We start from the raw sequence: 18,542 nt of genomic DNA on the forward strand, positions 1-18,542 counted from the left end.
AGCCATTTTGCCACAACTTTGGAAGTATGCTTGGGGTCATTGTCCATTTGGAAGACCCATTTACGACCAAGCTTCAACTTCCTGACTGATGTCTTGAGATGTTACTTCAATATATCCACATAATTTTCCTGCCTCATGATGCCATCTATTTTGTGAAGTGCACCAGTCCCTCCTGCAGCAAAGCACCCCCACAACATGATGCTGCCACCCCCGTGCTCCACGGTTGGGATGGTGTTCTTCGGCTTTCAAGCATCCCCCTTTTTCCTCCAAACATAACGATGCTCATTATGGCCAAACAGTTCTATTTTTGTGTCATCAGACCAGAGGACATTTCTCCAAAAAGTACGATCTTTGTCTGCATGTGCAGTTGCAAACTGTAGTCTGGCTTTTCTATGGCGGTTTTGGAGTGGTGGCTTCTTCCTTGCTGAGCGTGCTTTCAGGTTATGTCGATATAGGAATCGTTTTACTGTGGATATAGATAATTTTGTACCTGGTTCCTCCAGCATCTTCACAAGGTCCTTTGCTGTTGTTCTGGGATTGATTTGCACTTTTCGCTCCAAAGTACGTATTTCTAGGAGGCAGAACGCTTCTCCTTCCTGAGCGGTATGATGGCTGCGTGGTCTCATGGTGTTTATACTTGCGTACTATTGTTTGTACAGATGAACGTGGTAATTTCAGGCGTTTGGAAAATTGCTCCCGAGGATGAACCAGACTTGTGGAGGTCTACAATTTGTTTCTGAGGTATTGGCTGAGTTTCTTTTTTTTCCCCCATGATGTCAAGCAAAGAGGCGCTGAGTTTGAAGGTTGGCCTTGAAATTCATCCACAGACACACCTCCAACTGACTCAAATAATGTCAATTAGCCTATCAGAAGCTTCTAAAGCCATGACATAATTTTCTGGAATTTTCCAAGCTGTTTAAAGGCACAGTCAACTTAGTGTATGTAAACTTCTGACCCACTGGAATTGTGATACAGTGAATTATAAGTGAAATAATCTGTCTGTAAACAATTCTTGGAAAAATTACTTGTGTCATGCAGAAAGTAGATGTCCTAACTGACTTGACAAAACTAAAGTTTGTTAACAAGAAATTTGTCGAGTGGTTGAAAAATGAGTTTTAATGACTCCAACCTAAGTGTATGTAAACTTCCGACTTCAAATGTATATTAATATATATATATACTATTATATTTGTCTATCGATTTGTTCATACCCGATGCCATTTATCAAAATGATTGACGCTCAAGAAGCAAAACACATCGGCGAAAGTTACAAAAGTCGCATTTGAACTACAACTCCTGGAGCCTCGTTAGCATGCTCGGAGCGTGCCTGCTCGAGTTGAGGACTCACAGGATGGTAAAAACCTGTTAGTTCCCGTTCGGTTCATGTTTCAAGTTTTATTAGTCGTATGTACGGGATACGCATTGTATTCACCATCCAAAGAAATGCTTACTTGCAGGTTCCTTCTCGACAATGAAACAACAATAAGAAATAAGAAAAAATAAGAATACGAACATAAAGTAAATGTCAGTAGAATAGAATTCATATTTTAGCGTCAGTATAATACAGGAAGGCACAATTTATAGTACAATATTTACACGTGTATTGGGGAAGAGGGGGATGGGGGCAAGGGTATAAACTGAGCCGTATAATAAGAATCTGGTAGTAGCAGTTGTGACGTGTGCTAAGGTGTGGAGAATTAGAGCAGTTGTTCAGTCCAGTTCAAGTGTTCAGCAGTCTGATGGCTTGATGTGTTTTATATTAGATTACGGTGGGGATTTTTTACTCAACGTTGCCAGACAGTACTTTTTTTAAACGCAGACCGCCACGCTGTCGAATGTACGACATAAACAGCTGGTTGGAGTTGTAGTTTGTGTTTGTCGTTCTAATGAAACGGTTATAAGTTTTTTGGCTTCGTGCCTCTTCTTGGCCCGTCAAATAAATTGAAAACCGGCATTTGGTAAGTAAATTCACTCGTGAGTAGTAGATCTGTGCCAGCACAGAGGGTTAGGTCAGTGAGTGATATATGCTTTAGTAAGGTTGAATTCTTAGCGTTCATAGCTAGGGTTATCAACTGTACAGCAGAGGTGGAACGTAAGTCACAGAAAAAGAGAAGTATTTGGGGGTACAAGATTTGACTTTAGAAGAGTTACAGGTCGTGTTGAGTGGTGGTGTCCTGTCCGCCGTTGGCCGGAGATCATTTAGCTATTTCATTTTACATTTTAGGACCCCTTTAGGTATAAATTAAAAAAGTATTACAAAATTATTTGATGAAATATTGAACTTTGTCTTTACTACTATAGCCCATAGAAACACATTGAATGACACATTCATAAATTGCACAAAAAAAAGACAGTCAAAAAATAAATCATAAGGAATAAGGTTTTGAAGAGTCTGTCCTATATCTAGGAGATATAAGAAAGATCAGGATTTAACCCGTTATATTTTTTGGCACAAAACAACCTCCATAGTTCTGTTCATTTGTATGGGTTACTTTCAGTCCCGTGACACTTGTGGGAGTCTCCTCTTTCCTAGAGTGGTCACATTCATTTGAAAGTCAAACCGTTCGGACACTACAGATGTTTTTGTGAGAAGACCGATTTTCTGGATGTCTCATGGTCTGACAAACACCACTGTAGTTTAGCCACACTCCACCGACATAGGCGGATGTTTCTGATTGAGACGCAGCCAATGCCCCAGAAAATCTTAAACTGACGGATTCTGATGGGGATTTTTTTTATTATGTTACTTAGATTGACGCACTCATAGACTCTTAAGGATGAATGAGTGTAGGGTTTTATTTGTATTGATTTTTTTTTTTTATCTCAATTTTGTGGATCAAAGTATAATGTATTTATATCCCAGTCTAGTCGGTAGTAGTCATAGAAACCTCAGTATCCAACATAAATTTAATAAAAACCACCATTAAACCTCACCGAAGAAGAAGAAGAAGGAGAAGAAGGAAGAAGAAGAAGGAAGAAGAAAGAAGAAGAAGAAGGAAGAAGAAAGAAGAAGAAGGAAGAAGGAAGAAGAAAGAAGGAAAAAGAAAGAAGAATGTAGGCAGGACTTTCAACTGGTATTGAACGACGGTGCGCCTTACTGACAGGGAACTCAACCAATCAACCCTGGAGGTGGGGTTGTTATTTCTAGTTGTCACTTTCACAGCATGACTTTCTGTTTCACATTACTTTATGATTTCTGTGTAGATGGGGGACTTCGAATGGCAGAGGAAGTGGAGTAAATTTACCATAGACTGGGTAGAAAAAAAAAACTTTTCGAGTTCAACGGATTCTGCCTGCTCATCACAAGACGGCGGGGCATGTGATTTAGATTAAGTAATCTAGCTAGCTAGCCTCGGGCTGTTGTTCACTAACCGCGATAGAGACAGTAATACCACATTATATTTGGTAACAAGCCCCGCACAGGGACAATGTAGTTAGCTTGGTGTATACATCGTTTTTCTCGACGTAATTTACGAAAACAAGTAAAGATGGTTCACGTATACAACTGCCACCCCTTCGCGTCCCAGCAAATCGTGCCAACCGACCAGGAACCGGGGTTGGTGTGCTGTGGCGGGGGTGCCCTATTCGTGGTGTCCGCTGGAGGATGCAAGATCGAGGCTTTTCAACTGGGTGAAGATGGATGTCCTCTCATCTGCCGCTTCGCCACTATGGGGACTGTGCAGAACATCCTACACAGTGAGATAGGTGTGTCACTTTCTTTCTCTCACTTCTTCTTTCCCTATTTGCTCAGTTGTTTACTGCTGAGTGATTGAGGTGCATCTAATTACTAGAGGGGATTTGTCATGAACCCTCAAAGTTCCAGAATGGTGTGAAAATGGCAACCTTATTGGTCAGGGAGAAATCCAAGCCAGTCGAATTGAAATGAATGGCAGTAGAGGCATAATCCTAACCTTCCTCGGGGGTTGCATTATTTTCCAGAGAACGCATATAACCAGGAGTTGATTATGCCATTTATACCATGGCTAAAAATGTTTTCAACATCCACTGAAGTACACTACATGGCCAAAAGTAGGTGGACACCCCTTCAAATGAGTGGATTCTGCTATTTCAGCCACACCCGTTGCTGACGGGTGTATAAAATCAAGCAATCTCTATAGACTAACATTGGCAGTAGAATGGCCTTACTGAAGAGCTTAGTGACTTTCAACGTGGCACAGTCATAGGATGCCACCTTTCCAACAAGTCAGTTTGTAAAATTTCTGCCCTGCTAGAGCTGTCCGGTCAACTGTATGTGCTGTTATTGTGAAGTGGAAACGTCTATGAGCAACAACGGTTCAGCCGCAGTGGTAGGCCATACAACCTCACAGAATGGGACCGCCGAGTGCTGAGCCGTGTAGCATGTAAAAATCGTCTACCGAGTTCCAATGCCTATGGAAGCAACGTCAGCATGACCCCATGCACAAAGTCACGTCCATACAGAAATGATTTGTCGAAATCGGTGTGGAAAAACTCCATATTAATGCCCATGATTTTGGAATGAGATGTTCGACAAGCAGTTATCCACATACTTTTGGTCATGTAGTGTAGCTAGCAAGTTTATTAGATAGCTACAGTAGTTGCCTTGGTAACCAAACAAACAGATTTACTGGGTTAGCTAACCAAACCATTAAGTATGCTTCCCAGCCTAAACGATTCAGATGTTTAAATATTTTCTGACGTTTTGGAGTAGATTTTTTTTGGGGGGGGCTGTTCGGGCACACAAGTTCGGCGCCGAGGTCTATGCCTCTTCGTCGGTAATTTGTTAACAGTAAGGATTCTTGAATAAAGTCTTTGTCATTCAACGCGAGACGATTAGTTTTCATGCACATTTTCAAAATGAGTGACAGATTTCAGTTAGATTTATTCTGACTATTTTTAGTGGCTACGGCATCTCAAAATGGACAAATAGTACTATTGGCACTTTTTTTCTTGTTTTTCAAGCTAAGGTTTTTTAGAGGAAGTATACGAGCACGCTCGTTTGGTTGGCCTAGCCGACTTTGGCTAGCTGCCAGCCGAACTGAAGCATGCTGACGCCTTTAGTCTTAGCTTGCTATTATGAAAATCGAATTCAACAATGCCAGTAATGTTTTCAATTCAACTTTTGCTTTCAAAAGCAGCTCGAACATATGAGAACGAATCATAGCCATTGAATTATACCGTGCAAATATACTGCGCGTTATAGGGAAATAATGCACTCTCTAGAACGCCCTTCAAGCCAATCAGAAATGAGTATTCAACAATGCCATGGCATATTTAAAGGCTCTGCGTGGTCAATCTAACGTCTGAAGTGGCTGTACAGTATTTACTGTGACGCAGCCTCCACAGACATCAGGGCTTTCATACTTCATGTGCTTAGCGGAGCAGAGGAGAGCTATTGTGAAGGAAGTTGTTAAAAAAGTGAGTTTGTACAGGATGTACTGCCCCCACCTACCGTGGAGCTATATAAAGCTTCCGATCACATTTTTTAATCAAGCACAAATTGTCTTTTAAGCAACGCCGAGTGCCTGGATACAGCCCTTAGCTGTGGTATATTGGCCATATACCACAAACCCCCAAGGTGCCTTATTGCTATTATAAACTGGTTACCAACGTAATTAGAGCAGTAAAAATACATGCTTTGTCATACCCATGGTATACGGTGTGATAGACCACTGCTTTCAGCTAATCAGCATTCAGAGCTCGAACCACCCAGTTTATAATGTCATAATAATTATAAATGAAGTGTTTATTCAGGTTCTGTATAGCCTGTACTATATCTGTCTATCAGACCAATACATGTCTGTGTTGGCTGCTGCTATTTGGCATGAGGACGAAAAGGGCGGTTACAGCAGTCACTTCTTCTAAACCTGAAAAGGCACTTCTTAATGTTATGCATCGAAAATAGCCAAATAAATCTACAATGCATTCGTAAAGTATTCAGCCCCCTTGGCTTCTTCCACATTTTGTTACGTTACAGCCTTATTCTAAAATGTTATTACAATTTTATTTTATTTTTTTGTCAATCTACACACAATACCCCATAATGACAAAGCAAATACAGGTTTATAGAAATGTTTGCAAATGTATAAAAAAAAAAAAATGTATTTCACATTTACATAATTGTTCAGACCTTTTACTCAGTACTTTGTTGAAGCACCTTTGGCAGCGATCACAGCCTTGAGTCTTCTTGGGTATGATGCTACAAGCTTGGCACATCTGTATTTGGGGAGTTTCTCCCATTCTTCTCTGCAGATCCTCAAGCTCGGTCAGATTGCATGGGGAGCGTCGCTGCACAGCTATTTTCAGGTCTCTCCAGAGAAGTTTGATCAGATTCAACTCCGGGCTCTGGCTGGGCCACACCTGCGTTGTCTTCGCTATGTGCTTAGGGTTGTTGTCCTGTTGGATGGTGAACCTTCGCCCCAGTCTAAGGTCCTGAGTGCTCTGGAGCAGATTTTCATGAGGGATCTCTCTGTACTTTGCTCCTTTCATCTTTCCCCTGATCCTGACTAGTCTCCCAGTCCCTGCTGCTGAAAAACATTCCCACAGCATGATGCTGCCACCACCATGCTTCACCGTGGGGATGGTGCCAGGTTTCCACGCGTGACACTTGGCATTCAGGCCAAAGAGTTCTATCTTGGTTTCATCAGACCAGATAATCTTGTTTCTCATGATCTGAGAGTCTTTAGGTGCCGTTTGGCAAACTTCAAGCAGGCTTTCGTGCCGTTTACTGAGTAGCGGCTTCCGTCTGCCTACTCGACCATAAAGGCCTGATTGGTGGAGTGCTGCAGAGATGCTTGTCCTTCTGGAAGGTTCGCCCATCTCTACAGAGAAACTCTGGAACTCTGTCAGAGTGACCATTGGGTTCTTGTTCACCTCCCTGACCAAGGCCTTTCTCCCCCGTTTGTTCAGTTTGGCAGAGCGGCCAGCTCTAGGAAGAGTCTTGGTGGTTCCAAACTTCTTCCATTTAAGAATGATGGAGGCCACGGTGTTCTTGGGGACCTTCAATGCTGCAGACATTGTTTGGTACCCTTCCCAAATTCTGTGCCTCGACACTATCCTATCTCGGCGCTCTACGGACAATTCCTTCAACATCATGGCTTGGTTTTTGCTCTGACATGCTCTGTCAACTTTGGGACCTTTTTATATAGACAGGTGTGTGCCTTTTCAAGTTGCAGAAACATCTCAAGGATGATCAATGGAAACAGGATGCACCTGAACTCAACTTAGTCTCATAGCAAAGGAGTTTGAATGCATATGTATAATTAGACTTTATTAACCACACTGTGGGCCTGTTACAATGTCAATCATGATGGATTTACCAAATATCCATTTTGTTAGATTTGTTGAATGTTGGCCAATCCTGTGTCTTCCTTCTATCGCCCCACGGTCTGCGTTCTGTTGACCTCTTTACTGCATCTGAGTGTATATACGAGAGATCAACATGATATCAGAATAGACATTGGGTTCCCTGCATGGCGGTGCTATGTATTTACAAATCAGTAATCGCATACTTAACGTAAAAAATCGACTTTCCAATAATATGAACCGTTGTCAATGTTGCATTGCTATTTCGTGGTGTAATCGCAAAATAATACAGCAGAGGGCGGTAGTGAGTCTCTACCTCCATTATCTTGCTATGGGAGATTAGTGTGTGACGTCAAACTATTCTGTTTGCAATAATAGAGCAATAATATGATAGCTCGTTCTTTTGTGTTTCTTCCATTTGCGAATAATCGCACCAACTGTTGTCACCTTCTCACCAAGCTGCTTGGCGATGGTTTTGTAGCCCATTCCAGCCTTGTGTAGGTCTACAATCTTGTCCCTGACATCCTTGGAGAGTTCTTTGGTCTTGGCCATGGTGGAGAGTTTGGAATCTGATTGATTGATTTCTTCTGTGGACAGGTGTCTTTTTTACAGGTAACAAGCTGCGGTTAGGAGCACTCCCTTTAAGAGTGTGCTCCTAATCTCATCTCGTTACCTGTATAAAAGACACCTGTGAGCCAGAAATCTTTCTGATTGAGAGGGGGTCAAATACTTATTTCCCTCATTAAAATGCAAATCAATTTATAACATTTTTGACATGCGTTTTTCTCGATATTCTGTCTCTCACTGTTCAAATACACCTACCATTAAAATTATAGACTGATCCTTTCTTTATCAGTGGGCAAATGTACAAAATCAGCAGGGGATCAAATACTTTTTTCCCCCACTCTATATCCACCAACCAATGGCAGTTCTTAAAATAGGTTTAGGTGAACCCTGGCCACTAGAGGGATATTTTAAACTTACAAATTCAAAGTTTACGTTTGTTGTGTGCCAATATTGCAAAAGATGCATCCTCCCGAGTGGGGCAGCGGTCTAAGGCACTGCATCTCAGTGCAAGAGGCGTCACTACAGTCCCTGGTTCGAATCCAGGCTGTATTTCATCCGGCCGTGATTAGGCGGCGCACAATTGGCTCAGCGTCGTCCGGGGTAGGCCGTCATTGTAAATAAGAATTTGTTCTTAACCTACCCTAGTTAAATAAATCCTTGACAAGGCTACTACTAACGTTGGACAACATGTTTACCTTTTTGCATATGACAAAATCCCATGTTTCTGTTTCACACACATCCATGTGCTTTTATGGAAAAGGTATATCTGGTCATTACATCTGGTTTATTGAAGAGCCTTATGGATTTGTCAAATAGCAGTCATGTAAGTTATTGTTATTATAATCACTTTTAAGAGGCACATGCTGCTAGAGTGGTTGACTCGTAATGGATAGTGAACTTCAACTTCGAGCCCCCTTGCATAACAAGCTTTTTTGGGGGGTGGTTTCAATGATGGTCCTTGTTGCTTGATTCAAAATGCACGTGACAAAGTAAATTATTATAATAATGCATAGCCTATAAAACAGGTTACACTTACATGGAGGCCTACATACGAATATACTAGTGACAGCCAAGTGTCTTCCTACACTGACTGTCCATTTTGAGTCCTCCAGACTCGCAATAAACTTATTTTAAAACAACTGCAACACTGCCTTCTGTAGGATAACTACAATCCTACTGTATAGTCTAATGCTCATCCTCCTCAAGTCAAATAACATACAGGATATAATCATTTTCTGTGTGTAACATTTGCTACTAGCAAGCAGGCAACTAGTCCAAACTTGGTAGCCGGTTGGCTAGCAGAGGAAAACAACGCTCAAATTATATTTCGACATGTAGGCTATGCCTTATGCCAGAGAGGTAGGCTAGCTAGTACACTTTCTGATAACCTCGTAGCCTCAGCTCATCAACTCGCGTATGGCAGGCTATGAAAGAGATTGGAAACACCTAGAAACTTTCTGATTTGGTCTACATAGCTACAGTTGAAGTCGGAAGTTTACATACACTTAGGTTGGAGTCATTAAAAGTCATTTTTTAACCACTCCAGAAATTTCTTGTTAACAAACTATAGTTTTGGCAAGTCGGTTTGGACATCTACTTTGTGCATGACGCAAGTAATTTTTCCAACAATTGTTTACAGTGAATTATAAGTGAAATAGTCTGTCTGTATCACAATTCCAGTGGGTCAGAAGTGTACGTACACTAAGTTGACTGTGCCTTTAAACAGCTTGGAAAATTCTAGAAAATTATGTGATGGCTTCAGAAGCTTCTGATAGGCTAATTGACATTATTTGAGTCAGTTGGAGGTGTGTCTGTGGATGAATTTCAAGGCCTACCTTCAAACTCAGTACCTCTGCTTGACATCATGGGAAAATCAAAAGAAATCAGCCAAAACCTCAGAAAAGAAATTGTAGACCTCCACAAGTCTGGTTCATCATTGGGAGCAATTTCCAAACGCCTGAAGGTACCACGTTCATCTGTACAAACAATAGTACACAAGTATAAACACCATGGGACCATACCGCTCAGGAAGGAGACGCGTTCTGTCTCCTAGAGATGAATGTACTTTGGTGCGAAAAGTGCAAATCAATCCCAGAACAACAACAAAGGTCCTTGTGAAGATGCTGAAGGAAACAGGTACAAAAGTATCTATATCCACAGTAAAACGAGTCCTATATCGACATAACCTGAAAGGCCGCTCAGCAAGGAAGAAGCCACTGCTCCAAAACCGCCATAAAAAGCCAGACTACGGTTTGCAACTACACATGGGGACAAAGGTTGTGCTTTTTGGAGAAATGTCCTCTGTTCTGATGAAACAAAAATATAACTGTTTGGCCATAATGAGCATCGTTATGTTTAAAGGGAAAAGGGGGATGCTTGCAAGCCGAAGAACACCATCCCAACCGTGAAGCACGGGGGTGGCAGCATCATGTTGTGGGGGTGCTTTACCGCAGGAGGGACTGGTGCACTTCACAAAATAAATGGCATCATGAGGCAGGAAAATGATGTGGATATATTGAAGCAACATCTCAATACATCAGTCAGGAAGTTAAAGCTTGGTTGCAAATGGGTCTTCCAAATGGACAATGACCCCAAGCATACTTCCAAAGTTGTGGTAAAATGGCTTAAGGACAGCCAAGTCAAGGTATTGGAGTGGCCATCACAAAGCCCTGACCTCAATCCTATAGAACATTTGTGGGCAGAACTGAAAAAGTGTGTGCGGGCAAGGATTCCTACAAACCTAAGTTACACCAGCTCTGTCAGGAAGAATGGGCCAAAATTCACACAACTTATTGTGGGAAGCTTGTCGAAGGCTACCTGAAACATTTGACCCAAGTAAACAATTTAAAGTCAGTGCTACCAAACACTCATTTAGTATTTGGTATATGTAAACTTATGACCCACTGGGAATGTGATGAAAGAAATAAAAGCTGAAAGAAATAATCATCTCTACTATTATTCTGACATTTCACATTCTTAAAATAATGTGGTGATCCTAACTGACCTAAGACGGGGCATTTCTACTTGGATTAAATGTCAGGAATTGTGAAACTGAGTTTAAATGTATTTGGCTAAGGTGTATGTAAACTTCTGACTTCAACTGTAGCTAATGGAGTTAGTTGAAATGCAATCAACAAAACAAAACGAGGCTAGTTTGGATCTTTAGTGTTAAAGGGATATGTCGTGATTTTAGCATCGAAGCTCTTTATCTACATCCACCAGAGTCAGATGAACAACGAGGCTCTTTATCTACATCCCCCAGAGTCAGATGATCTAGTGGATAGCATTTTTATGTCTCTCTGTCCAGTATGAAGGAAGGTAGTATTGGCTTGGAAAACTACCTCTGTCATGACAATCTCCTCATAAGTAAGCATTTCACTGTTAGTCTACACCTGTTTGTTTAGGAAGCATGTGACAAATAAAATTTGTTTTTGACCCTCCTCCCCTTTCCACCTAATCCTCCCAACTCCCCCGACTTCCCTCCCTCCCCTTGTCCGCCCCTCCCTCCACAGGGGACTACCTGGTGACCATCGAGGAGAAGAACAACGCCCCCTACCTCCGCGCCTACACCAACTGGCGCTACCAGGCGGCTGAGAAGACACGCGTTGGGGTGCGTCTGCTCGGTCATTTCCTGCGCGGCTCGTCCATGCGCGGGGCTCCCAAGGAGCAGATGGAGATCATTGAGATTCCACTGTTTGAGCGTCCGCTGTGTGTGGCGTGCTGTGGGGTGACCGGAGACCTGCTGGTGGGGTGTCCTAAGAGCCTGGTGCTGTTCAGTCTAAAGAGACAGGCCCTCAACGACAAGCTCTCCATCCTGGACTTTGAGCGCTGTCTGATCATCCACCTCCCGGGACTGTCGCCCCAACAGGTAGGGATGGGATAGGATGGATGTAAGTTAGGGGTTGGGATTTCCGTAGTCTCTTTTACCACCCAGTTATTTAAAGTAAAACATTTTTTTTATTCCCTGCGTGGACACTGAAATACATACAATGCATTCAGAAAGTATTCAGACCCCTTGACTTTTTCCACATTTTGTTAGGTTACAGCCATATTCTGAAATGGATTAAATGCATTTTTTGCCTCATCAATATACACACAATACCTGATAATAACAAAGCGAGAACTTTAAAAATGTTTTTATTAAATATTAAAAAACAGGTACCTTATTTACATAGGTATTCAGACCCTTTGCTATGCATTACATTTACATTATGCTATGCGACTTGAAATTGAGCTCAGGTGCATCCTGTTTCCATTGATCATCCTTGAGATATTGATTGGAGTCCACCTGTGGTCAATTCAATTGATTGGATATGATTTGGAAAGGCACAAACCTGTCTATATAAGGTCCCACAGTTGACAGTGCATGTCAGAGCAGAAACCAAACCATGAGGTCCAAGGAATTGTCTGTAGAGCTCCGAGACAGGATTGTGTCGAGGCACAGATCTGGGGAAGGGTACCAAAAAGTGTCTGCGGCATTGAAGGTCCCCAACAACACATTGGCCTCCATCATTCTTAAATGGAAGAAGTTTGGAACCACCAAGACTCTTCCTAGAGCTGGCTTCCTGGCCAAACTGAGCAATCAGGGGAGAAAGGCCTTGGGAGGTGACCAAGAACCTGATGGTCACTCTGTTAGAGTTCCTCTGTGGTGATGGTTGTCCTTCTGGAAGATTCTCCCATCACTGCAGCACTACACCAATCAGGCCTTTATGGTAGAGTGGTCAGACGGAAGCCACTTCTCAGTAAAAGGCACATGACAGCCCGCTTGGTGTTTACCAAAAACAAAAAACTCTGACCATGAGAAACAAGATTGAATCATAAACTCTTTTGCCTGAATGCCAAGCATCACGTCTGGAGGAAACCTGGCACCATCCCTACTGTGAAGCATGGTGGTGGCAGCATCATTCTGTGGGCATGTTTTTCAGCGGCAGGGACTTGGAGACTAGTCAAGATCGAGGGTAAGATGAAAGGAGCAAAGTACAGAGATCCTTGATGAAAACCTGCTCCAGAGCACTCAGGACCTCAGACTGGGGCAACGATTCACCTTCCAACAGGACAATGACCCTAAGCACACAGCCAAGACGATGCAGGAGTGGCTTCGGGACAAGTCTCTGAATGTCCTTGAGTGGCCCAGCCAGAGCCCGGACTTGAACCCTATCGAACATCTCTGGAGAGAACTGAAAATAGCTATGCAGCGACGCTCCCTATCCAACCTGATAGGGCTTGAGAGGATCTGCAGAGAAGAATGGGAGAAACTCCCCAAATACAGGTGTGCCAAGCTTGTAGCGTCATACCCAAGAAGACTTGAGGCTGTAATCGCTGCCAAAGGTGCTTCAACAAAGTACTGAGTAAAGGGTCTGAATACTTGTGATATTTGTTTTTTATTTTTAATACATTTGCTAAAATTTCTAAATGGTTTTTGCTTCGTCATTATGGGGTATTGTGTGTAGATTGATTAGGGGGGAAAAAACGATTTAATCAATTTTAGAATAAGGCTGTAACGTAACAAATGTGGATAAAGTCAAGGGGTCTAAATACTTTACGAGTGCACTGTACTTGTCAGCAACCATAGCTTATGAAGTCACTGAAACCCTTAACAAGGAGTTGCAGTCAGTTTTGGAATGGATGGCCAGTAATAAACTGGTCCTGAACATCTCTAAAACTAAGAGCATTTTATTTGGTACAAATTATTCCCTGAGTTCTAGACCTCAGCTGAATCTGGTAATGATTGGTGTGGCTGTTGAACAAGTTAAGGAGATTAAATTAGTTAGTGTTACCTTAGATTGTAAACTGTCATAATCAAAACATATAAACTTAGCAAAAAAAGGAATGCCCTCTCACTGTCAAATGCGTTTGTCAGCAAACTTAACATGTGTAAATATTTGTATGAACATAACAAGATTCAACAACTGAGACATAGAACTTGTTCAGTTTACAGAAATTGAATAATGTGTCCCTGAACAAAGGGGGGGTCAAAAGTAACAGTCAGTATCTGGTGTGGTCACCAGCTGCATTAAGTACTGCCGTTCATCTCCTCCTCATGGACTACACAGTTCTTGCTGTGAGATGTTACCCCACTCTTCCACCAAGGCACCTGCAAGTTCCTTGAGATTTCTGGGGGGAATGGCTCTAGCCCTCACCCTCCGATCCAACAGGTCCCAGACGTGCTCAATGGGATTGAGATCCGGGCTCTTTGCTGGCCATGACAGAACACTGACATTCCTGTCTTGCAGGAAATCACGCACAGAACGAGCAGTATGGCTGGTGACATTGTCATGCTGGAGGGTCATGTCAGGATGAGCCTGCAGGAAGGGTACCACATGAGGGAGGAGGATGTCTTCCCTGTAACGCACGGCTTTAAGATTGCCTGCAGTGACAACAAGCTCAGTCCGATGATGCTGTGACACACCGCCCCCGACCATGACGGACCCTCCACCTCCAAATCGGTACCGCTCCAGAGTACAGGCCTCCTTGTAACGCTCATTAAATTCGACGATAAACGCAAATCCAACCATCACCCCTGGTGAGACAAAACTGCGATTCGTCAGTAAAGAGCACTTTTTGCTAGTCCTGTCTGATCCAGCGATCAGACAGGCAGTTGTTGCCATCCTGTACTTGTCCCACAGGTGTGATGTTCGGATGTACCGATCCTGTGCAGGTGTTACACGTGGTCTGCCACTGCGAGGACGATCAGCTGTGTAAAGGAATGAATAAGAATATGTACATAAAAATATATGAAAGTGCGATGGCCGAACGGCATAGGCAAGATGCAGTAGATGGTATAGAGTACAGTATATACATATGAGATGAGTAATTTAGGTTATGTAAGCATTATATGAACTGGCATTGTTTAAAATGGCTAGTGATACATTTATTACATCAAGTTTTCATTATTAAAGTGGCTAGAGATTTGAGTCGGTATGTTGGCAGTAGCCACTCAATGTTAATGATGGCTGTTTAACAGTCTGATGGCCTTGAGATAGAAGCTGTTTTTCAGTCTCTCGGTCCCAGCTTTGATGCACCTGTACTGACCTCGCCTTCTGGATGATAGCGGGGTGAACAGGCAGTATCCCGGGTGGTTGTTGTCCTTGATCTTTTTGGCCTGTGACATCGAGTGGTGTCCTGGAGGGCAGGTAGTTTGAGTGTGAGGTTATTTTCTTGACACCACACTCCGAGGGCCCTCACCTCCTCCCTATAGGCCGTCTCGTTGTTGGTAATCAAGCCTACCACTAGTGTCGTCTGCAAACTTGATGATTGAGTTGGAGGCGTGCATGGCCACGCAGTCATGAGTGAACAAGGAGTACAGGAGAGAGCTGAGAACGCACCCTTGTGGAGCCCCACTGTTGAGGATCAGTCGGGTGGCGATGTTGTTACCTACTGTAGGACCAGGACCCAGTTGCACAGGGCGGGGTTGAGACCCAGGGTCTTGAGCTTAATGAAGAGTTTGGAGGGTACTATGGTGTTAAATGCTGAGCTGTAGTCGATGAACAGCATTCTTACATAGGTATTCCTCTTGTCCAGATGGGTTAGGGCAGTGTGATTGCGATTGTGTCGTCTGCTGACCTATTTGGGCGGTAAGCAAATTGGAGTGGGTCTAGGGTGTCAGGTAGGGTGGAGGTCATATGATTCTTTGATTGAATATGTCTGTAAACACACCAGCCAGCTGGTCTGCGCATGCTCTGAGGACACGGCTGGGGATGCCGTCTGGGCCGGCAGCCTTGCGAGGGTTAACACGTTTAAATGTTTTACTCACGTTGGCTGCTGTGATCATTTGATCTTATGTTGACCACATGGCTGGACAATAATCAAGTGCTGCAAAGAAAAGACCGAGTTAAGCTGCAGCTGGCCCAGAACAGAGCAGCACGTCTTGTTCTTCATTGTAATCAGAAGGCTGATGGTAATACTATGCATGCCAGTCTCTCTTAGCTAATAGATGAGGAGAGACTGACTGCATCACTTCTTTTTATGATAAACATTAATGTGTTAAATCCCAATGTGTTAAATCCCTGCCTGCCTGCACACAGGCAGGCAGGCAGGCAATGGCATCTAGGATTTGATACCCTCCTGTTGCCAGCTCACTTCCCGGCAGTTTTTTTCCCCATCGGACCTGGGATTCGAACTTGCAGCCCTCCGGTTGCTGGCTCACCTCTCTAACCGCTAAGCTTCCTGCCGCTCCTACGTTAGGGAAGGTTATTCTGTCATGCAATCTTTGCGTAGAAAATGAATGCCCTCCCTGCCTGCAGGTGGCGATCTGTGCAGGGTACATTGCCCTGCAGACAGAGCTGGAGGTGCTGGTGGTCAAACTGGAGAGACTTCCTGGTGCTGCTTTTACCCAGAAGTCAGCTGACAAGAAGCCCCAGGACCACAGTCTGGTCCCCCAAGATATGATCACTGGAGCAGAACACGACAACGAGACGGGTAACACTCTACACATGAAAACAGACGCTACAGATACTACATACTGTACTTCACAGTACATGGTGTGATTTGCATATTCTGTCTGACTAGGTTGTGTTTACACTGTCTTGTATTCGCCAGAGGTGAGGAGAGAGGGTCTGGCTGGTCACCGTGACCAGGATGACTTCTTCATTTTCCCCAAGCACCAAGAGCTCCTGGGGGACAGGGCTAAGGACTGTGGGGTCAAGGTCTCTCTGGAGTGGACAGGCATGGAGAGTGAGGCCGGGGGCAATCTCATCATCACCTATATCTTATACAGGTGTGTGTGTGTGTGTGTGTGTGTGTGTGTGTGTGTGTGTGTGTGTGTGTGTGTGTGTGTGTGTGTGTGGTGTGTGTGTGTGTGTGTGTGTGTGTGTGTGTGTGTGGGGTCTCATCATATTGAGTCTCCCCTGTCTAGACGTTTTGCTCCAGACTTCTTCCAGGACTGCAGTGTGGAGGAGACACGCCTTCACTCCCTGCAGTTTCACCCTGTGTTCACCAGTGAGTCAGAACCTCATTACACTGTCCCTGCCCAGAACCGTATAGAGTTGGGCCAACTTTTAGAATTGAATTGTTCTCATTCTAGACATGCAGTTTAAATAGTATTGTTTAAATATTCCCCATGTAATGTTAATGGGGAGCTAACACATTGTCTTACTTCAGATAGCACCCCATTTCCACCTCCACTGATCAGTCTCCTATCGCGTAATGGGATAGCTCAAAGTAGTTTGTGCTGTCTAACATTTCAACAGTATTACCTAGGTGACATTGGTGAACCCCATTTTTGCCTCAAAACTGTCTGAATTAATCTAAAACGATAAAAACTGTGCATTCGGAAAGTATTTTTCCACATGTTTGTTACGTTACAGCCTTATTCTAAAATTCATTACTTTTTTTTCTTCTATCTACAAACAATAATGACAAAGCAAAAACATGTTTTTAGCAAATGTATAAAATCACATTTTACATAAGTATTCAGACCCTTTACTCAGTACTTTGTTGAAGCACCTTTGGCAGCGATTACAGCCTCAAGTCTTCTTGGATATGACGCTACAAGCTTGGCACACCTGTATTTGGGGAGTTTCTCCCCATTCTTCTCTGCAGATCCTCTCAAGCTCTGTCAGGTTGGATGGGGAGCGTCGCTACACAGGTGTTTTCAGGTCTCTCCAGAGATGTTTGATCGGGTTCAAGTCCGGGCTCTGGCTGGACATTCAGAGACTTGTCCCGAAGCCACTCTTGTGTTGTCTTGGCTGTGTGCTTAGGGTCATTTTCCAGTCTGAGGTCCTGAGTGCTCTGGGGCAGGTTTTCATCTAGGATCTCTCTGTACTTTGCTCCTTTCATCTTACCCTCGATCCTGACTGGTCACCTAGTGCCTGCCACTGAAAAACATCCCCACAGCATGATGCTGCCACCACCATGCTTCACCGTGGGGATTGTGCCAGGTTTCCTCCAGACGTGACCCATGGCATTCAGGCCAAAGCGTTCCATCTGGGTTTCATCAGACCAGAGAATCTTGTTTCTCATGGTCTGAGAATCTTTTGGTGCCTTTTGGCGGACTCCGAGCAGGCTGTCGTGCATTTTACTCAGTAGTGGCTTCCTTCTGGCCACTCTACCATAAAGGCCTGATTGGTGGAGTGCTGCAGAGATGGTTGTCCTTCTGGAAGATTCTCCTATCTCCACAGAGGAACTCTGTCAGAGTGACCATCGGGTTCTTGGTCACCTCCCTGACCAAGGCTCTCCCCCCCGATTTGCTCAGTTTAGCCGGGCGGCCAGCGCTAGGAAGAGTCTTGGTGTTTCCAAACTTCTTCCATTTAAGAATGATGGAGGCCACTGTGTTCTTGGGGACCTTCAATGCTGCAGACATCTTTTGGTACCCTTCCTCAGATGTGTGCCTCGACACAATCTTGTCTCGGAGCTCTACAGTCAATTCCTTTGACATCATGGCTTGGTTTTTGACATGCATTGTCAACTGTGGGACCTTATATAGACAGGTGTGTGCCTTTCCAAATCATGTCCAATCAATTGAATTTACCACAGGTGGACTCCAATCAAGTTGTAGAAACTTCTCAAGGATGATCAATGGAAACAGGATGCACCTGAGATCAGTTTTGAGTATCATAGCAAAGGGTCTGAATACTTATGTAAATAAGGTATTTCTGTTTTTGTTATTTCTAATACATTTGCTAAAATATCTCAACCTGTTTTCGCTTTGCCATTATGGGATATTGTGCTTAGATTGAGGAATACAAATTATT

At 43.5% G+C, this 18,542-nt stretch overlaps 1 protein-coding gene across 3 annotated transcripts in view; it reads left to right on the forward strand.

Moving 5' to 3' along the window:
* The first annotated feature begins 3,002 nt into the window (after nucleotides 1-3,002).
* Nucleotides 3,003-18,542, forward strand: part of LOC106560592 (HPS3 biogenesis of lysosomal organelles complex 2 subunit 1) — a 31,265-nt gene continuing 15,725 nt past the window's right edge. For 2 of the 3 annotated variants that reach the window (XM_014123625.3, XM_014123626.3), the window contains exons 1-5: nucleotides 3,136-3,705; nucleotides 11,364-11,719; nucleotides 16,095-16,269; nucleotides 16,390-16,567; nucleotides 16,706-16,788. In XM_014123625.3, the coding sequence (XP_013979100.1) occupies nucleotides 3,489-3,705; nucleotides 11,364-11,719; nucleotides 16,095-16,269; nucleotides 16,390-16,567; nucleotides 16,706-16,788 (1,009 nt within the window). In that variant the 5' untranslated portion in view covers nucleotides 3,136-3,488. The other variant, XM_014123627.3, reaches the window with a different exon arrangement.

The sequence above is a fragment of the Salmo salar genome, chromosome 10 (genome assembly GCF_965601325.2).
Source record: "Salmo salar chromosome 10, fSalSal1, whole genome shotgun sequence".
In the NCBI taxonomy this organism is placed as follows: Eukaryota; Metazoa; Chordata; class Actinopteri; order Salmoniformes; family Salmonidae; genus Salmo; species Salmo salar.